Here is a 17,428-nt window from a genome sequence, read left to right on the forward strand (position 1 = left end):
ACTCCTGTGTCAAGACCTTTCTAATGGCTGTGCCCTCTACCTAGGATGTTCTTCCCTATCAAATCTTACCTAACCCTCATGTGTGCTTAGTCACTGAGTCATGCCCAACTCTTTGCAACCCCATGGACTGTATGCTGCCAGGCTCCTCTGTCCATGGGGATTCTCCAGGCAAGAATACTAGAGTGGGTTGCCATGCCCTCCTCCAGGGGATCTTCCCAACCCAGGGATCGAACCCGCGTCTCCCTCATTGCAGGTGGATTCTTTACCAGCTAAGCCACCAGGGAAACCCAAGAATACTGGAGTGGGTAGCCTATCCCCTCTCCAGGGGATCCTCCTGACCCAGGAATTGAAGTGGAGTCTTCTGCATGGCAGGCAGATTCTTTACCAGCTGAGGTTCCAGGGAAGCCCATATCTTCATATCTTCTTTAAATCTTTGTTTAGAGCTCACCTCAGTGAGTCTTAACTTGGCCACCCTATTTAAAACTGCAGTCAGCTTACCTCCTCTACCACTGCTACTTATCTCCTTTATCCTGCTCTGTTTTGTTTTGAGTCATCTGCTAGAATGACACTTTACTGGAGTAGGATGCTTTTATTTATTTATTTTTAATCGTTTTTGCGTACTGATTTATCCTGTACTCCTAGAACAGTAGTTGGCACATGCTCAATGTCTAATAAATATTTGTTGATTCAGATACTTTTTTCTGTCACCCTGTATGTGCAGTCCATTCTCAAGCCCTGATACTTTATTGTCCTCCTGAATTGTTTTCAGTCTTTCCACATCTCTTCATTTCCACCATCACCCAGTCTAAACTTCCATCAAGTTTAATTTAGTCTACTGTGACAGCCTCCTCATTGGTCTACCTGCTGCTGCTCAAATTTCCTCCATACAGAAACACCTGGAGTAATTTTTCAAAACACAAATCTTATTATGTTACTTTTCCTTCTTAAAACACTCAATTTTTTCCCATTGCTTTGAGGACAAAGGTGTGTCCTGCAAAGTCCAGCATGGTCATATGCCTCCCTGTCTCCTCTCTGACCACATTTGTATCATGTTTTTCCCTACTCTTTCTCTAGCCGTCGTCTGAAGCAATTTTGCTTTTTTCCTACTATGCAGTTGGGCTTTTGCACTGCTTTTTTCTCTGGAATAATTTTCCTTTCTCATTTTGTATAATGAACTCCTACTCATTCTTCAGATCTCAAAGCCTTATTTAGTCTCCCCTATCATGATCCCTAATTTATACAGCTCCTTCTCCTTAAAGAATTTCTCATAATTATAATTTTGTCTGTGTATGATTATTATTGTTTGAATAATGTCCTCTCCCCAAATAAACTATAATTTCTATGACAGTAAAGGCCATTATATCTCTAGTACACACAGTGCCTGACATAGATTTGATACTGATAGATTACGGTGAACAATGTTGGGATTTGTGATCTCTGAAGACGATTTAGCTTCAGGACCAGGGACCAGCTTGATCACTCAAGAGCTTTTGTGTAGGAGTTTTATTAAAGTATAAAAGGGACAGAGAAAGGTTCTGACATAGACATCAGAAGGGGGATGGAGAGTGCCCCCACTCACTACTAGTCTTATCAAGGCCTTATATACTTTTACCAGACCCACTCTCGCAACATACATCTTAAATTAACAAGATTAGAGCTAACAATAGAAAGGTCTTACCAGACCCACTCCCACAATATACATTTTAAGATAACAAGGTTAGTCAGAAGGTTCTTGTTAAGGAGAAACATGTCCTCATTGTTATATTGACTAAGACAAAGCAACTAGAAAAAAATGTTTGTCCTTTTCTCCTCCTTGAGAACCCTGGACCTCTTCCTCCTTGAGGGCCCCAGATTCCTTATCAACCTACCTAAGGATTAGCTCTCTCAATGCTTGATAAAAGTGTGTTGAATATATTAAAGAATAAACTATTTCTGTAACATAACACCACATATATTCTTTGTGAGAAATTGTTCTGCTCTGATCATAAACTAGTTAGCCAGCATGTAGTAGCATCCATAGACAAATTTCTTCATGTCGTATGTATCATGGAGTAGTCTTATGAAATATAAAACACGTTTAACTTTGAATTTGTTTAGATAAATATGCTCATTCCTTAAATACTTATATGAACATGAATTTACTCTAGATATTGGGCTTTCTTAGTGTCCACAATTAATTACCTTGTTTATAGTAGTTATCTGTATTATAAACATTGTCTCCTTCACCTGACACCTAAATTCAAAGTAGTATAGTTGCCAGGCAAAGCTTCCATAGTTGTATTTTTTAATGTGATTGACTAATGTTCTTTCTTTGAAGATAAGTATAAGGTAGGTTGACAGTGATTCGAAAGTCTCTTGGTGTTTTTTTATGGTTTTATGTCCTCTACTTTATAAAAACTCAGTGAGCATGCACAGACATAGAAAACAAATTTATAGTTACCAAAGGGGAAGGGTAGGGGAGGAGTAAATGAAGAGTTTGGGATTAGAAGTATATATAAAATAGATAAACAACAAGGTCCTAGTGTATAGCATAGGAAACTGTTCAATATCTTGTAGTAAACTGTAATTGAAAAGAATCTGAAAAAGAAGTGAATCACTTTGCTGTATATCAGAAATTCACACAGCATTGTAAATCAACTACACTTCAATTTAAAAAAAAAAAACACAAAAACTCAGTGAGCATGTATTATTTTCATTTATACAATCAGTTGAAACTTATGATTGCTTGCTCTATATAGAGTTTACCGTGAAGAGTGCAGTATACAATGAAGGGGCGTAGATACCTTTCTCTAGATATTCGTAACAGGAAGAAATAAGATAAATTCCCTCTTTGAGCAAATGTCTTAATTGCAAACATAAGCCATTCTGACATTCTGTGTTCAAAATTTGGTATGCATCAAGGCAAGAAAAGTTTGTAGAGCCCAGGTATAGAACTTGTACAAAACTATGATTGGCATGTCATAGGATCTGGTAGAAAAGGTAGACAACATGCATGAACAGATGGGGATTTTCAGGAGATGGAAACTATAAGAAAGAATCACATGGAAATAGCAGTAATAAAAGCATATTCCAGTAGTCATGTATGGATGTGAGAGTTTGACCATAAAAAAAGCTGAGCATTGAAGAATTGATGCTTTTGAAATGTGATTGTTGGAGAAGACTCTTGAGAGTCCCTTGGACTGCAAGGAGATCAAACCAGTCAGTCCCAAAGGAAATCAGTCCTGAATACTCATTGGAAGGACTGATGCTAAAGCTGAAATTCTAATACTTTGGCCACCTGATTCAAAGAACTGACTCATTGGAAAAGACCCTGATGCTGGGAAAGATTGAAGGCAGGTGGAGAAGGGGACGACAGGGTATGAGATGGTTGAATGGCATCCGCAACTCGATGGACATGAGTTTGAGCAAGCTCCAGGAGTTGATGGACAGGGAGGCCTGGCGTGCTTCAGTCTATGAGGTCGCAAAGAGTCGGACACAAATGAGTGACTGGATTGAACTGGACATAAAGGATCCTTTGAGGAAATTACCAGATACACAAGGTCTTAACATTTTTATCTCAGCAAACTACTGGAAAATACACTACATCAAAGCAAATGAATAAACCAAAAAAAGAAGAAGATATGAACTCCAGGAAATAGAAGCACCAACACAGGATTCCAGTAAAGGGAATCCCCTGGACAATGGTGAAGGCAGATTTAGATCTGACATGCTTAAGAATGTCAGCTTTGCACCATGCTGAGCTTGTTAGAAGATGCTAGGAGAAACTTCTTTAGAAAAACTTATAATTCCTAATGATCTGATTTTATATTGGAAAGATGCAGACAGCTAGCCAAGAATTTGGGGCTGAATTAGTGATAAGTATGGAGACAACCGAGGAGAAGGCAATGGCAACCCACTCCAGTACTCTGCCTGGAAAATCCCATAGACGGAGGAGCCTGGTAGGCTTCAGTCCATGGGGTCGCTAAGAGTCGGACACGACTGAGTGACTTCACTTTCACTTTTCACTTTCATGCATTGGAGAAGGAAATGGCAACCCACTCCAGTGTTCTTGCCTGGAGAATCCCAGGGACGGGGGAGCCTGGTGGGCTGCCGTCTATGGGGTCTCACAGAGTCGGACACGACTGAAGCGACTTAGCAGTAGCAAGTGTATTTTCACACATTTCAAACAAATCAATAGTAATAAACCAAACTGAAGGGAGGCCTTGCTGTTTCATCTGCTCTTTTTCTGTAATTAAGTGGTTTCACATTTTGAGCACAGACTCAAAATGTAAAAGAATAAAATAATTAAAATCTAAAAAAAAAAAAGGTTTGTTGCGCTTTTGAGGAATATGAAATATAAATAGATTTGAATCACAGATTCAAGTCTCATCTTCTGCAGATCTGATCTTAGGCATTATTTGGAGAATACTGATGTTATCTAGAAACCTGTGCTACTGTGGTGGACATCCTTGTTGAAAGATGCTTTCTTAAAGGTACCAAGTTGTTTGATTGAGGTGGTCTCTAGATGACTGTGCTCTAAATATCAGTAAGTGTTTTTTCATTGTTTTACTTTTATAATATAGACTAATGAAAGAACACTTCAATAAATGAGAAAGATTAAAGTACTATATGTAATTGGATTCTTGTAACAAAATTATTTGAGAACATTTACGAAGTACAAATTATTGTAAAGTATGAAGAATTTCTTTGGTTTACAGTGAAACATGATAAAGGTTTTAGAGTAATTTATAAACTGTTTGACAACTCTGGAATTCAGAATGCAGTAAGTAATACCAGGTCATAGGCAAAAATCTGTTTCATAGTAGACATCTTTTTTTTTGGTCAACTCTGATATGTCCATTTCTTAGAGTTTCTTTGTAACTTCATGAAGTTAAAAAAAAACATTGTATTATCCCTGGAAAAGATTTATCTAGTCTTAATCCATTGTGCCAGAAGATCAGGTAATGTTCATAATATCATCTTATGTTTCTATTTTCTAGCCTTCTGATATCCCCACCTTCCCCCCCCCGGTTTTTATGTAGCCATGGTTAAATGCCAAGTAGTAGTTGTGTTATAGTCCTTCTGGGATGGGGAGAAATATTTTTTGTTTCTGTAACATCTTGTAGAATATGACTCTTTCCTTTTGTGACCTCAAACTAGTAGTTCATTCTAAATCTCTGTCTTTCTCTCCCTATATATGTCATCTTTTATCTTTTTATCTACCTGGAATAGTACCTATCACTTAGGCATCCAATGTGTATATTTACACACACACTCAGATTTTATTTTAGTCAGAATTTTACCATTTTATTTGTAATAGTGGACTTAAATTGAATTTTACATCTCTGATAAAGGAGTAACACCAATTTTGCTTTTAAAATTCAAGCAGCATACTTAATATAGTAAGGGAAAGATTTCTACCTGCAATTCTCTTTAATGAACTTTTAGAAATAATACATATTCTGTACCATGTTCTAGTAAAGGAAGTATACTAAGATAATATAAGAAGCTGCTGCTGCTGCTAAGTCACTTCAGTCGTGTCCGACTCTGTGTGACCCCATAGATGGCAGCCCACCAGGCTCTCCCATCCCTGGGATTCTCCAGGCAAGAACACTGGAGTGGGTTGCCATTTCCTTCTCCAGTGCATGAAAGTGAAAAGTGAAAGTGAAGTCACTCAGTCCTGTCCGACCCTCAGCGACCCCATGGACTGCACCCTACCAGGCTCCTCCATCCATGGGATTTTCCAGGCAAGAGTACTGGAGTGGGGTGCCATTGCAAATAATGTAAATAAAGGTTTTACTGTATATATTGCTAGTCCGTTCATAGGTGGTTCTTCTCCAGGGAATCTTCCTGACCCAGGGATGGAACCTCGGTCTCCTGCATTGCAGGCAAATTGATTACCATCTGAGCCACTAGGAAAGCTCCATAGGTGATTAAATATGTTACATTGTTCTTCTTCCAAAACTCACTCTTACTCTATCCTCATATTAATTGAAAAGTCTCAGGAAATGTTCATCTTAGATGTTTTGACTCCTGATCTTCCTACCCTGTGCATTCTATACTGTAATTGTTATTTGATTATGTGCCCTCACTAGATTGCTTTTTAGATGACAAGGATCATGTTTATCTTTTTATCTACCTAGAATGGAGCCTATTACTTTGGCAGATAATAACTGAATGAATGAATGCCCATTTTCTATAATGAATTTGAGACTGGAACTACAATTAATCACCTGAGGAAGCAGAATTTTAAATTGTGCTTGAAAGTGAAGTAGCTCAGTCGTGTCCCACTCTTTCTGACCCCGTGGACTGTAGCCTACCAGGCTCCTTCCTCCATGGGATTCTCCAGGCAAGAATACTGGAGTGGGTTGCCATTTCCTTCTCCAGGGGATCTTCCCGACCCAGGGATCAAACTGGGGTCTCCCGCATTGCAGGCAGACGCTTTAACCTCTGAGCCACCAGGGAAGCAGAATTTTAAATTGTGCTTAGATACTGTCTAAGGCAGTCTCAGCTAATGGCCTGAAAAGCATCTCAGTTTTGATCATGACTGTCTTTATGAAGTCTTTTTTGGGTATTTGATTAATGGTGCTTACAATGTTGCTGTTACATTCTTAGAATATTGTGTCTACCTTTTACTGTCAGCAGGTGTGGGAGCACGCCAGTTAACTTAATCACAACCACCATCAAAGCCAATGTGTAATTTTCTTGTAAGCTGCTTTCAGTGGTTCAGCTGTGATAAAATAGTCTTTGTTTCTTGAGTGTAATGCATAATTAATTTTTATGATGTCATTATGTTTACAGTGGAAAAGAAGAAGGAAACAATAACAGAGTCAGCTGGTCGACAACAAAAAAAGAAAATTGGTAAGATGAGTTATTGGTATATACAATATTAAGGTTTTCTTGGAAAAATAAATTCTTAGATAATGAAAATATAAGAAAATTTTTTTTTGTTTTTTCAAAAAATGTTTGGCTGTGCTGGTTCTTTGTTGCTGCACAGGCTTCTTTCTAGTTGCAGCAAGCAGGCGCAGGGGCTCCTCTCGAGTTGCAGTGTGTGGGCCTCTTGTGGTGGTGGTTTCTCTTGTGAAGCACAGGCTCTAGGGCATGTGGGCTTTTTTTTTTTAAATAAGGTTTTCAATAGTGATAACTCATGTTTGTATAGTTTTACAGTCACGAGAGCACTTGCATACGTTATCTTGCATGCATGTGTGCTAAGTCACGTCAGTCATGTCCAACTCTGTACGACCCTGTGGACTGCAGCCTGCCAGCCTCCTCTGTCCAAGGGATTCTCCAAGCAAGAATACTGGAGTGGGTTGCCATGCCCTCCTTCAGGGAATGACCCAGGAATCGAATCTGTGTCTCATACTAACCTGCATTGGCAGTCAGGTTCTTTACTGCTAGTGCTGCCTGGGAAGCCTTGTACATTATCTTACTTGATTCTTTCTACCATATTGTAGGACAAGTTCAAGCACTTCCTTATTTTTGCTCTTAGCTTTGAAATTTCAATTTAGTAAAATGATGTTGACAGTCATGGCTTTTGAACTTGGCTGAAGGTTCTTGGCATAGTTTGTAAAAGTGTTTTGTTTTTCTAATCTGAGATGATTATTTTCAGTTAAGTCTGAGTTACATGTGTTTATTGTTGCCATGACTTCCTTACTGAGAATTGACTGGTGATGGAAACCCACCAACATGTAGGAAATTTTCTGCTGAATAATTTTACCTACTCTGCAAAATAATTGTTTTTGGCTTTTCAGTGTAATTTGAATTTAATTACAGAATGTAATTCTGTTCCGAAAAGACAATTTATAAATGGCTATATATAATTTGTATTTGTACTTTATGACGCTTCCTGATTCTAAAATCAGGAAAAAATTGTTGTGAAATTGTGTATTTGGATCAAAAACTATGTCTCTATACCTGGATCATTGCTGTTAAATCCTGGAAGATTACTCTACCAGGCTTGACTATACCAGTGTCCTTTACTAGTTATTGTTGTTGTTTAATCACTAAGTTGAGTCTGATTCTGCAACCCCATAGACTGTAGCCTGCTAGGCTTTTCTGTCCATGGGATTTCCCAGGTAAGAATACTGGAGTGGGTTGCCAGTTCCTTCTCCGGGATCTTCCCGACCCAGAGATCAAACCTGCATTGGGAGACAGATTCTTTACCACTGAGCCACCAGGGAAGCCCAGTTTCCTGTTCTGGTTAAAGCTTCTCAACTTAGTGTAGGGATATTAGATGTGTTCTTAATGGCCTGATCATTCAGTTCCATGGCAAAATGCTATTGTACATATACTCTGTGTGGGTATACCAGTGTACTACTCTGTATACCCAGTCACTCTGGTAGGCGTTGAAGCACCAAAGTAGAAAAATAATTCTGTCTTTTAAGAGATCTAAAGAGGGAAAACAAACCAATGCAGTATAATACATATTTTTTAGAGATACATTCTGAGTGTCATAAAAGTAAAGAGAAAGGATATTCAAACCAATCTAGGGGATCAAGTTTTCTTGGAGATAATGCTTTAAGTTGAATCTCAAAGCTTTAGTGTGTATTAACTAAGTAAAAATATAAATAAATAAAATACTGGTCAGTTGGCCCATCTGCAAAACCCTGAAGTAAGCCTTTACATATTTTTTAACTCTTTTGACAATGGTATGTGGTAGTGAACAGTGTTACTTCATTTTTAGTGATGAGAAAATTGAGGTTAAGTAACTTGCTCTTGGTCAATCAGTGGTATGGTGCAATTAAGTCAGTGGTAGAGAAGGGATTTGAACCTGTACATTCATACTTTTAGAATCCACATTTTTAAGTCTTGTATATTCTTGGCAGGATAGGCATATGCAAAAGCATAGAGCAGTCAAATAGCAAGGTATATACCTGGAACTATAAATAGTGTACTATAACAAATAAAAAAAGGTATGTGTAACATACAAGCAGACAAGCCTAGAGAAATGAGTAGTGCCTAGTCCATAAAGGTCCTTATAAATTAAACTAAGGTAAGGAGGTTAACATATATAGAAAGGAAATTAAACAGGTGTGAAATTACATTTTAAGGAAGACAAATCTGGCAATATTTGGAGGATAAACCAGAGAGGGGATCATTCTGGAGGTAGGAAAGTTATGAGATTTTTCAGGTATCCTTGGCATACAAATGGCATAGCAAGAACCTGAACAGTGGTACTGGGACTGGAGTAGGTGGTACATATTCAAAGAATTTAGGCAAGTAGATGTAACACAACTTGATGACCTTTTAGATGTAAGGTATGTAGAGAAAAATGAGTCTAGGAAGAAGCCTGGATTTCTGATTAGAACAAGAAATATTGGAAGAGTAGCAGATTGGGATAAGGAAGAAGAGAGGATGATTTCAGTTTTGAACATGTTGGATTTGTTGTGCCTGTGTGACAATAGGGTGGAAATATTTGGTACACTTGGATGTATGGTTTGGAGCTGGCAGAGAGGTAAAGGCTACAAATAGAGTTTCTTTCTTTATTACTTTTGAAAGTTTATTTAGTTTTTGTCTGTGCTGGGTCTTCATTGCTATTCAAGGGCTTTCTCTAGTTGCGGCGAACATGGGCTACTCTTCATTGCGGTGCGCAGGCTTCTCATTGAGGTGACTTCTCTTACTGCAGAGCACAGGCTCTAGGCACACAGACTTCAGGGGTTGCAGTGCACAGGCTCAGTGATTGTGGCTCGAAGGGCTCTAGAGTGTAGGCTCAGTAGTTGTGGTGCATGCTCTGTGACATATCGGGTTTTCCTGGACCAGGAATTGAACCTCGAACCCTTGTCCCCCACATTGGCTGGCAGATTCTGAACCACTAGATCACCAGGGATATTATCGTTCAGTCACTAAATCGTGTCTGACTCTTTGTGACCCTGTGGACTGCAGCATGCCATGCTTCTCTGTCCTTCAGTATCTCCTGGAGTTTGCTCGAACTCTTGTCCATTCAGTCTGTGATGCCATCCAACCATCTCATCCTTTGGACCACCAGGGAAGCACCTACAAATAGAGTTTAACATCATATGATTATAAACTATAGTAGTTTGATCCCTGGGTTAGGAAGATACCCTCGAGGAGGGAATGGCTACCCAGTCCAGTATTCTTGTCTGGAGAATCCTGTGGTCAAAGGAGCCTGGTGGGTTACAGTCCATAGGGTCGCAGAGAGTTGGACATGACTGAAGCGAGTTAGTATGCGTCACACACACACATAGTGATGAGGGGACTATAAAGAGGGATATTGCTGCTTTGAAAGAAGGGAGTTTTTAGTAAAAGGGGAAAGGTCAGCACATTCAGTGTTTCAGAAAATCAAAATGTCATTGATATCACTTAGGTGATGCTCTTAGATTGTGGTCTTAGGTAGAGCCATTAATTTGAAACCGAGGTGTCTGAAGACTATATTTTTCATTCTTAATTTCAGGAGCAGATATTTTGGTTATTTTATGTTTCCCTCTCATAGCAGATAAACTACTTTTGATGTATTTTATTTAGCTCTTTGGCTATAGTAAGCTATCTCAAGTAATAAGGAATTTAAGGGTATATGTGATCAAGAACTCAGGAAAAGCTGAACTAACTGGTTACAGGAAGGCAAGAACTGTGTTAAAGCAATTCCTGCAGACAGAGCAAGCCCTGGGATAAGCCAGACATTGGGCTCACTATACGTTTATAGTACCTTTCCCTCTTCTGGTATGCAGTGCTTCCTAGGATTTAATTTTTGCCTGCACCTAACTTTGGCTTGTATCCTGCAGTGCTTTCTATATAGTATTGCTCGTACATGGTCTCTAGGCCACCCATATCAGTTTTGCTTGAGATACTTGTTAAAATGAAGGGTTCTGAGTCTTTGTCGTTGTTCAGTTGCTCAGTTGTGTCCAACTCTTTGTACTCCATGGACTGCAGCACACCAGGCCTCCCTGTCCTTCACCATCTCCCAGAGCTTGCTCAAACTCATGTCCATTGAGTCCGTGATACCATCCAACCATGTACTCCTCTGTCGTCCCCTTCTCCTGCCTTCAATCTTTCCCAGAATCAGGGTCTTTTCCAATGAGATGGCTCTTCACATCAGGTGAACAGAGTATTGAGTCTGAGTCTTACTCCTAGGTTTTACTGAATCAGGAGTTCTAATCCAGTGTCTAAGACTGTATTGTCCAATTATGCACCCTCTAGCTACCTTTGACGTTTAAATTTTAAATTAATTGAAATTAAATGAAGTTGAAATTTTAGGACCTCAATCACACTGGTCATATTTCATTGCTCAGTAGCTATATGTAGCTATATTGATAGCACAGATATAAGATACTTTTATAATTGTAGAAAGTTCTTGAGAATAGTATTGCTTAAGGAGTCAAGATTTTCCAAAGGAGGTGACATAAGAGCTGAGGCTTAAAAATTGAGTTATAGGCTAGCCAGGAAAGGATTTGATGGGATAGGATGAAATAGTCTAGGTAGAAGTAGGGTAGCCAATCATTCCAATTTGTTTCACCCAAGGAATTTCTTGGGATGTGAGATTTTCAGAGCTAAAACTGGAACAATCTAGGAAAGCTGGGACACTTGGTCACCCAAGGTCAAAGGAACTTTATGCACAAAGATGCTGAATCAAGAGAAAATCATCATATATAAAGGAACTTTGGTGATGTAAGAACATAAAAATTTATGGGAGTGGTCAGAAATGTGGCTTCAGAAGGAAACAAGAGCCAGATACAGGACTTGCAAGTGATATTGAAACATCATCTTGGGACTTCTCTGGTGGTCCAGTTCCTCTGGACTCTGCACTTCCACTGCAGGGGATAAGGGTTTGATCTCTGGTCAGGGAACTAAGATCCCACATGCTGCATGACACAGCCCCCCCCCCAAAAAAGAGAAAGAAATAAACATGATCTTATAGGGATAAAAAGCCAGGGAAGGATTTTAAGCTGGCGAGTATCATGATCTTGTTCAGTTTGCCTTTTTGGTAGATCTGATATGCGTTTATGTGGAACGTGAATTTGAGGAGACAAGTGTGAAGACAGTGAGGTCTTTTAGGAGGTTTGAAAGTAATATAGGTAAGAAATGTTGGAAACCCTAACTAAGGAAGTGATAGTAAGGAGGAGGGGAGGCGGTAGATTTCATAAGTATGAGGAATAATTAATAGAACTGGGTGTTTGATTGAAGATAGAGTAGGAAGTCAAGGATGTGCAGGTTTCTAGCACAGAAGCTTTTCTATACCTTCCTTTTCATGTCTCAGTGGCAGTCCTTTTCCACTTCTACTTGTTCTTTGCCTGTTTAACTTCTAGTCATCTCTTACCCCAGTCCTCAAACCCCCAGTTTTAAAATGTCTTATTATATTGTAAGAGAGCTGCTCAATAGAAAAGGAGCTCTAGCCCTTGAGATACACCTTAGCTCCATCCCATTTGGTTCATTTTCTTCCATATATCTTCACCTTCAACTCTTTCCTGCTTGTATCCTTTCCTCCATGGAGAACAAACTGGGTAGGAACTGTTTAAGACAAAGAGTCATGTATTCATCTCACCCATGTGTTGTTTGAAAACTGCGGTCCAGTCTGCAGTCCCTGTAGGCCTGTTTTTCTTCCTTCCTTTCTTTCACCTGCCTGAACCTGCCAGCCCTCATACCACTTTAATATATTCCAATTGTATGTTTTTGTATTTTAGAGGGTTTTTTAATATTTTTATTTCATAATATTCTTGTGAGGGTATGAATTGGTGTGTGTTTTGATCATTCATTTACCCCTAGTACCCAGAAAAGTTCTTGGCATGTAGTAGGTAATCAGTAAGTATTTGTTGAGTGAATTAATCCTGGTGATAAAAATACATGATCAAAGAAAGCAGTAGCATGGTATATATAGAGATCATTGGATTAGAGGTTGGGAAACTTGGATTCTAGTCCTGGCTTTGCCATAAAATGCCTGTATGGGCTCTGAGAAGTCACTTCTCCTTTGCTGGACCTCAGTTTCTTCATCAGCACAGCAATAAAGTCCAATATGTTGATGGAAAACTCAGCAGTGGCCACAGGACTAGAAAAAGTCAGTTTTCATTCCAGTCCCAAAGAAGGGCAGTACTAAAGAATGTTCAAGCTACCGTACAATTGCTCTCATTTCACATGCTAGGCAGATAATGCTCAAAATCCTTCAAGCTAGGCTTCAGCAGTACATGAACCGAGAACCTCTAGATGTACAAGCTGGATTTAGAAAAGGCAGAGGAACCAACGATCATATTGCCAACATCTGTTAGGTCATAGAAAAAGCAAGAGAATTCCAGAAAAACATCTACTTCTGCTTCATTGACTACATTAAAGACTTTTACTTTGTGGATCACAACAAACAGTGGAAAATTCTTCAAGAGACAGGAATACCAGACCACCATACCTGTCTCTTGAGAAACCTATATTCAGGACAAGAAGCAATAGTTAGAACTGGACATAGAACAACAGACTGGTTCAAAAGTGGGAAAGGAGCACCTCAAGACCGTATATTGTCACCCTGCTTATTTAACTTATATGCAGAGTACATCATGTGAAATGCCAGGCTAGATTACTCACAAGCTGGAATCAAAGATTGCTGGGAGAGATATCAACGACTTCAGATATGCAGATGATACTACCCAAATGGCAGGAAACAAAGAGGAACTAAAGAGCCTCTTGATGAAGGTGAAAGAGGGGAGTGAAAAAGCAGGATTAAAGCTCAATATTCAGAAAACTAAGATCATGGCATCTGGTCCATCACTTTATGACAAATTGATGGGGAAACAATAGAAAGAGTGACAGATTTTCTTTCTTGGGCTCCAAAATCACTGCAGATGGTGACTGCAGCCATGAAATTAAAAAAACACTTGCTTCTTGGAAGGAAAACTATGACAAACCTAGGAAATATATTGAAAAGCAGAGACATCACTTTGCCGACAGAGGTCCGTATAGTCAAAGCTATGGTTTTTCCAGTGGTCATGCTTGGATATGAGAGTTGGACCATAAAGAAGGCTGAGAGTCGAAGCTTTAATGCTTTTGGATTGTGGTGGTTCTCGAGAGAAGACTCTTAAGAATCCCTTGGACAGCAAGGAGATCAAACCAGTCAATCCTAAGAGATATCAGCCCCAAACATTCATTAGAAAGACTGATGCTTAAGCAGAATCTCCAGTAGTTTGGCCACCTGATTCGAAGAGCTGACTCATTGGACAAGACCCTGATGTTGGGAAAGATTGAGGGCAAGAGGAGGAGGGGACGACAGAAAGATGAGATGCTTGGATGACATCACTAACTCAATGAACATAAATTTGAGCAAACTCCAGGTGGTAGTGGAGGACAGGGAAACCTGGTGTGCTGCAGTTCTGGGGTTGCAAAAAATGGTACACATCTTAGCAACTGAACAACAACAATGTTCATGGGATACAGTAGATAAGAGCATTAATGTGTAGCTGAAACTTCTTTAGCAGTTTAGATTTGGTGTATATAACAATTTTCTTGAAATATATGTCAAATTTCCTAGCTTTCCAAGTGACTTAAATATGAAAGTATGCTTATTTTTAGCTTCATTTGACTGTAAGATGAAACAAGCTGAACCTAACTTTATCTTAATTGGCTTTTAATTTTTAGATGCTATGCTCTCTTAAAACTGAAAAAGTGGGACAGAAACTTGAGATGGGTAATTAATATTTGAAATCTAAGTATAGTCATTATGATTATACCTCCCATTGATGTAATAATAATATTATATCTCAATGTACAGAGTTGAAACACTTAATACCAGAGATAATTTTAAAAATTAAACTTTAAAGATATTTATTTAAATTGAACTATTTTAGTGCTCTCCTGCACTTGAATTTTCTGTTAGTACAAAGTATATGGTATTCCAAGTATTCAGCTTATCTTATTAAGTGATAACTGAGACAGAAACATTGTGTAGTCACCAGTCAGTGACAGTTTAACATCTGCTTCCTGCTCAGCGCTGTGTATATTAACCAGTTCATTAATTCCTTGCAGAGCGGCAAGAAGAGAAACTGAAGAATAACAACAGAGATCTGTCAATGGTAAGAGTCCTAAATATAACTTCATGATAAACCGCATGTTTTTCAGCAAAAGACCATGATTTGCATCAAGTACATTGCACTTACCTTTTCAGAAATTTATAGTGATGCATGCTATAAATAATATAATGGGTGTTCCTAGACCAAATAGAAGTGAAAATGTGCTACAGGGCTGAAGCTTCATGTTGGTAATATGAATAGCTTCTTTTTTAAGGGTATCTTGAGGTCATTTCATGCAGTTTTTTGTTTTTTTTTTTTTTTTTTTAGCTTCTCCCTTATGTTTTCAAATGAAGTCATTTATTTTTCTTTTTCTTCCTTATGTTATTACTGAAGCTTTGGCTTTTGGTGACCTGGTAATCCTATTATAAGAGTTGGAACATCATAGATGGCCTTTATTCTTTAAGAGGCCTTTTTGTTCTGAAGGTCAGGCATATCATAAAGTGTAAGGAAAAGTGATTTTATTAGCAATTTACTCATTATTTATAAAGAGTAGAGTTTGTTCAAGCATGTCTTTAGGTATGCGAATATATGCATAGGTAGGCATAGGTAGGCGAATTATATGGCTTGACTAATTTTTCTGCCTAATTTCTGTATATTCATCACAAGACACCTAAACTGTGCAAACAGTTACCGTTTGCTTATCGGGAGACCTTTGCTATATTATTTTATCTTCTGTTTCTTAAAACTTTTTTTTTTTTTTAATATTATTTATTTATTCATTTATTTGGCTGTCAGGTCTTAGTTTGCATCACATGGGATCTTTCATCGCCAATTCACAGACTCTCTAGTTGACATACAGGCTTAGTTGCCTCCATGGCATGTGGGGTATCTTAATTCCCCACCCAGGGATTGAACTTGCATCCCCTGCATTGCAAGGTGGATTTTTAACTACTGGACCACCAGAGCAGTGCCTTGAAATCTTTTTAAGAAAGTTTATAGTTTAGAAGTATATTTTTTTGAAAATAGCTTTTCTGTTGTCATAGTTACTTCCACGTTCAAGAGACCAAATTTGAAAACTGCAGAAGAAGAGAGAAAACTTTCTGATAAACTGTTAGTCATGTCTTTATGATCCTTTTGTTTATTTATACTTTTATGGCACATGTAATTAAGAAAGTAGCTGGCCTCAGAAACAAAATACCTTATATACTTGAACATGTAATCGTTTTTTCACTTGATTGAGAGGTAGAGGTTGGTAGTCCCGGCTGGTGTGGCAGCATAGTAGTGTCACTAAAGACTCCAGTTAGTCTTCCTTAGCTTATGGTTGTTTGGTTTGTTTGATGTTGCTTTACTGTCAGGAATTACGTTTTTCATTCCGGACAAGAAGTATGGGCAGAAGGCCTAAAGGGATGCTAACCAAGTTAGCCCCTTTTAAAGTTCTGGTTAGTACTTGCACTTGTCACCTGTTGGCCAGAATTAGGTCATGTGGCCACTCCAGTACGCTTCATCAGAAGGTGACAAGGAGATGGGGCCTTGGAGGTGGAGGGTGGGTTAGACAACAGACAGTTTTTTGCCAAGGAGCACCTTTTAAAAATGATATGACATCAAAATTTGGGGGGATATGCTTTAGTAGTGTTTTCCTTTAGTGTGAAGTGACAATTTGTTGATCTCCTTACAGGTTCGAATGAAATCCATGTTTGCAATTGGCTTTTGTTTTACTGCCTTAATGGGAATGTTTAATTCCATGTGAGTATCCTTTTCTATGGCTTTATCTAACTTGCTCTGTGTCGACAATTAACTTTTTTGTAATATTTTGATATTTCATATTTACAGAAAGTTATAGACTAGTAGTCATTAACCAGGTTCACATTGTTAACAATTTTTCCTCATTTGCTTTCTTTTTTTGTTTCTTAATATAAATATTTGTGCTCACATATATTATTTGTATATTTTGAATCTTGCAGAAGTTTGATGTGGATTTCATACCCCTTTATTCATAACGAGTTAGGCAGGGGTCCTAGACGAAATTCTTCGAGTGGTGATTCGATGGAGGGGTGTCTGATGAGAGGGTATAAAGACACGTTTAACTTGAATTGGTTTGATAAATATGCTCATTCCGGTTAATACTTATATGAAATTGAACTTTACTACTAATTATTGGGCTTTTTTAGTTGTGCCACACTTATTACCGTTGTTTATAAGTAGTTATCTGTATTATTAAACTTTGTTCCTTCACCTGAACTAAAGGATTCAAGTAGTGTAGTGTGCAGCGTAAAGCTTCCAGTATTGGGTTTTTTAGAGGTGATTGACTGAATGTTCTTTTCTTTGAAGTAGTAAGTAGATAGGTACGGTTTGCGGGTTACGAGTCTGTTGTGTTTATGTTTATGGTTTATGTGCTTCTACTTTAGTGACAATCAGGTGAGCAGTGCAGACAGGACATAGAAGAACAAGTTTATAGTACAAAGGGAAGGGTAGGGGAGGGTAAGATGAGGTGGGATGTAGAAGGATTGAGA

The 17,428-nt window shown here is 38.5% G+C and overlaps 1 protein-coding gene across 2 annotated transcripts in view; it reads left to right on the forward strand.

Moving 5' to 3' along the window:
* Positions 1-17,428, forward strand: part of TMCO1 (transmembrane and coiled-coil domains 1) — an 85,249-nt gene that overhangs the window by 2,547 nt on the left and 65,274 nt on the right. Inside the window, exons 3-5 of one of the 2 annotated variants that reach the window (XM_059884852.1) lie at positions 6,781-6,840; positions 14,935-14,981; positions 16,594-16,700. In XM_059884852.1, the coding sequence (XP_059740835.1) occupies positions 6,781-6,840; positions 14,935-14,981; positions 16,594-16,665 (179 nt within the window). In that variant the 3' untranslated portion in view covers positions 16,666-16,700. Of the gene's footprint in view, positions 1-6,780; positions 6,841-14,934; positions 14,982-16,593; positions 16,701-17,428 lie in introns of those variants that run through there. The other variant, NM_001034766.2, reaches the window with a different exon arrangement.

The sequence above is a fragment of the Bos taurus genome, chromosome 3 (assembly GCF_002263795.3).
Source record: "Bos taurus isolate L1 Dominette 01449 registration number 42190680 breed Hereford chromosome 3, ARS-UCD2.0, whole genome shotgun sequence".
Lineage (NCBI taxonomy): Eukaryota > Metazoa > Chordata > Mammalia > Artiodactyla > Bovidae > Bos > Bos taurus.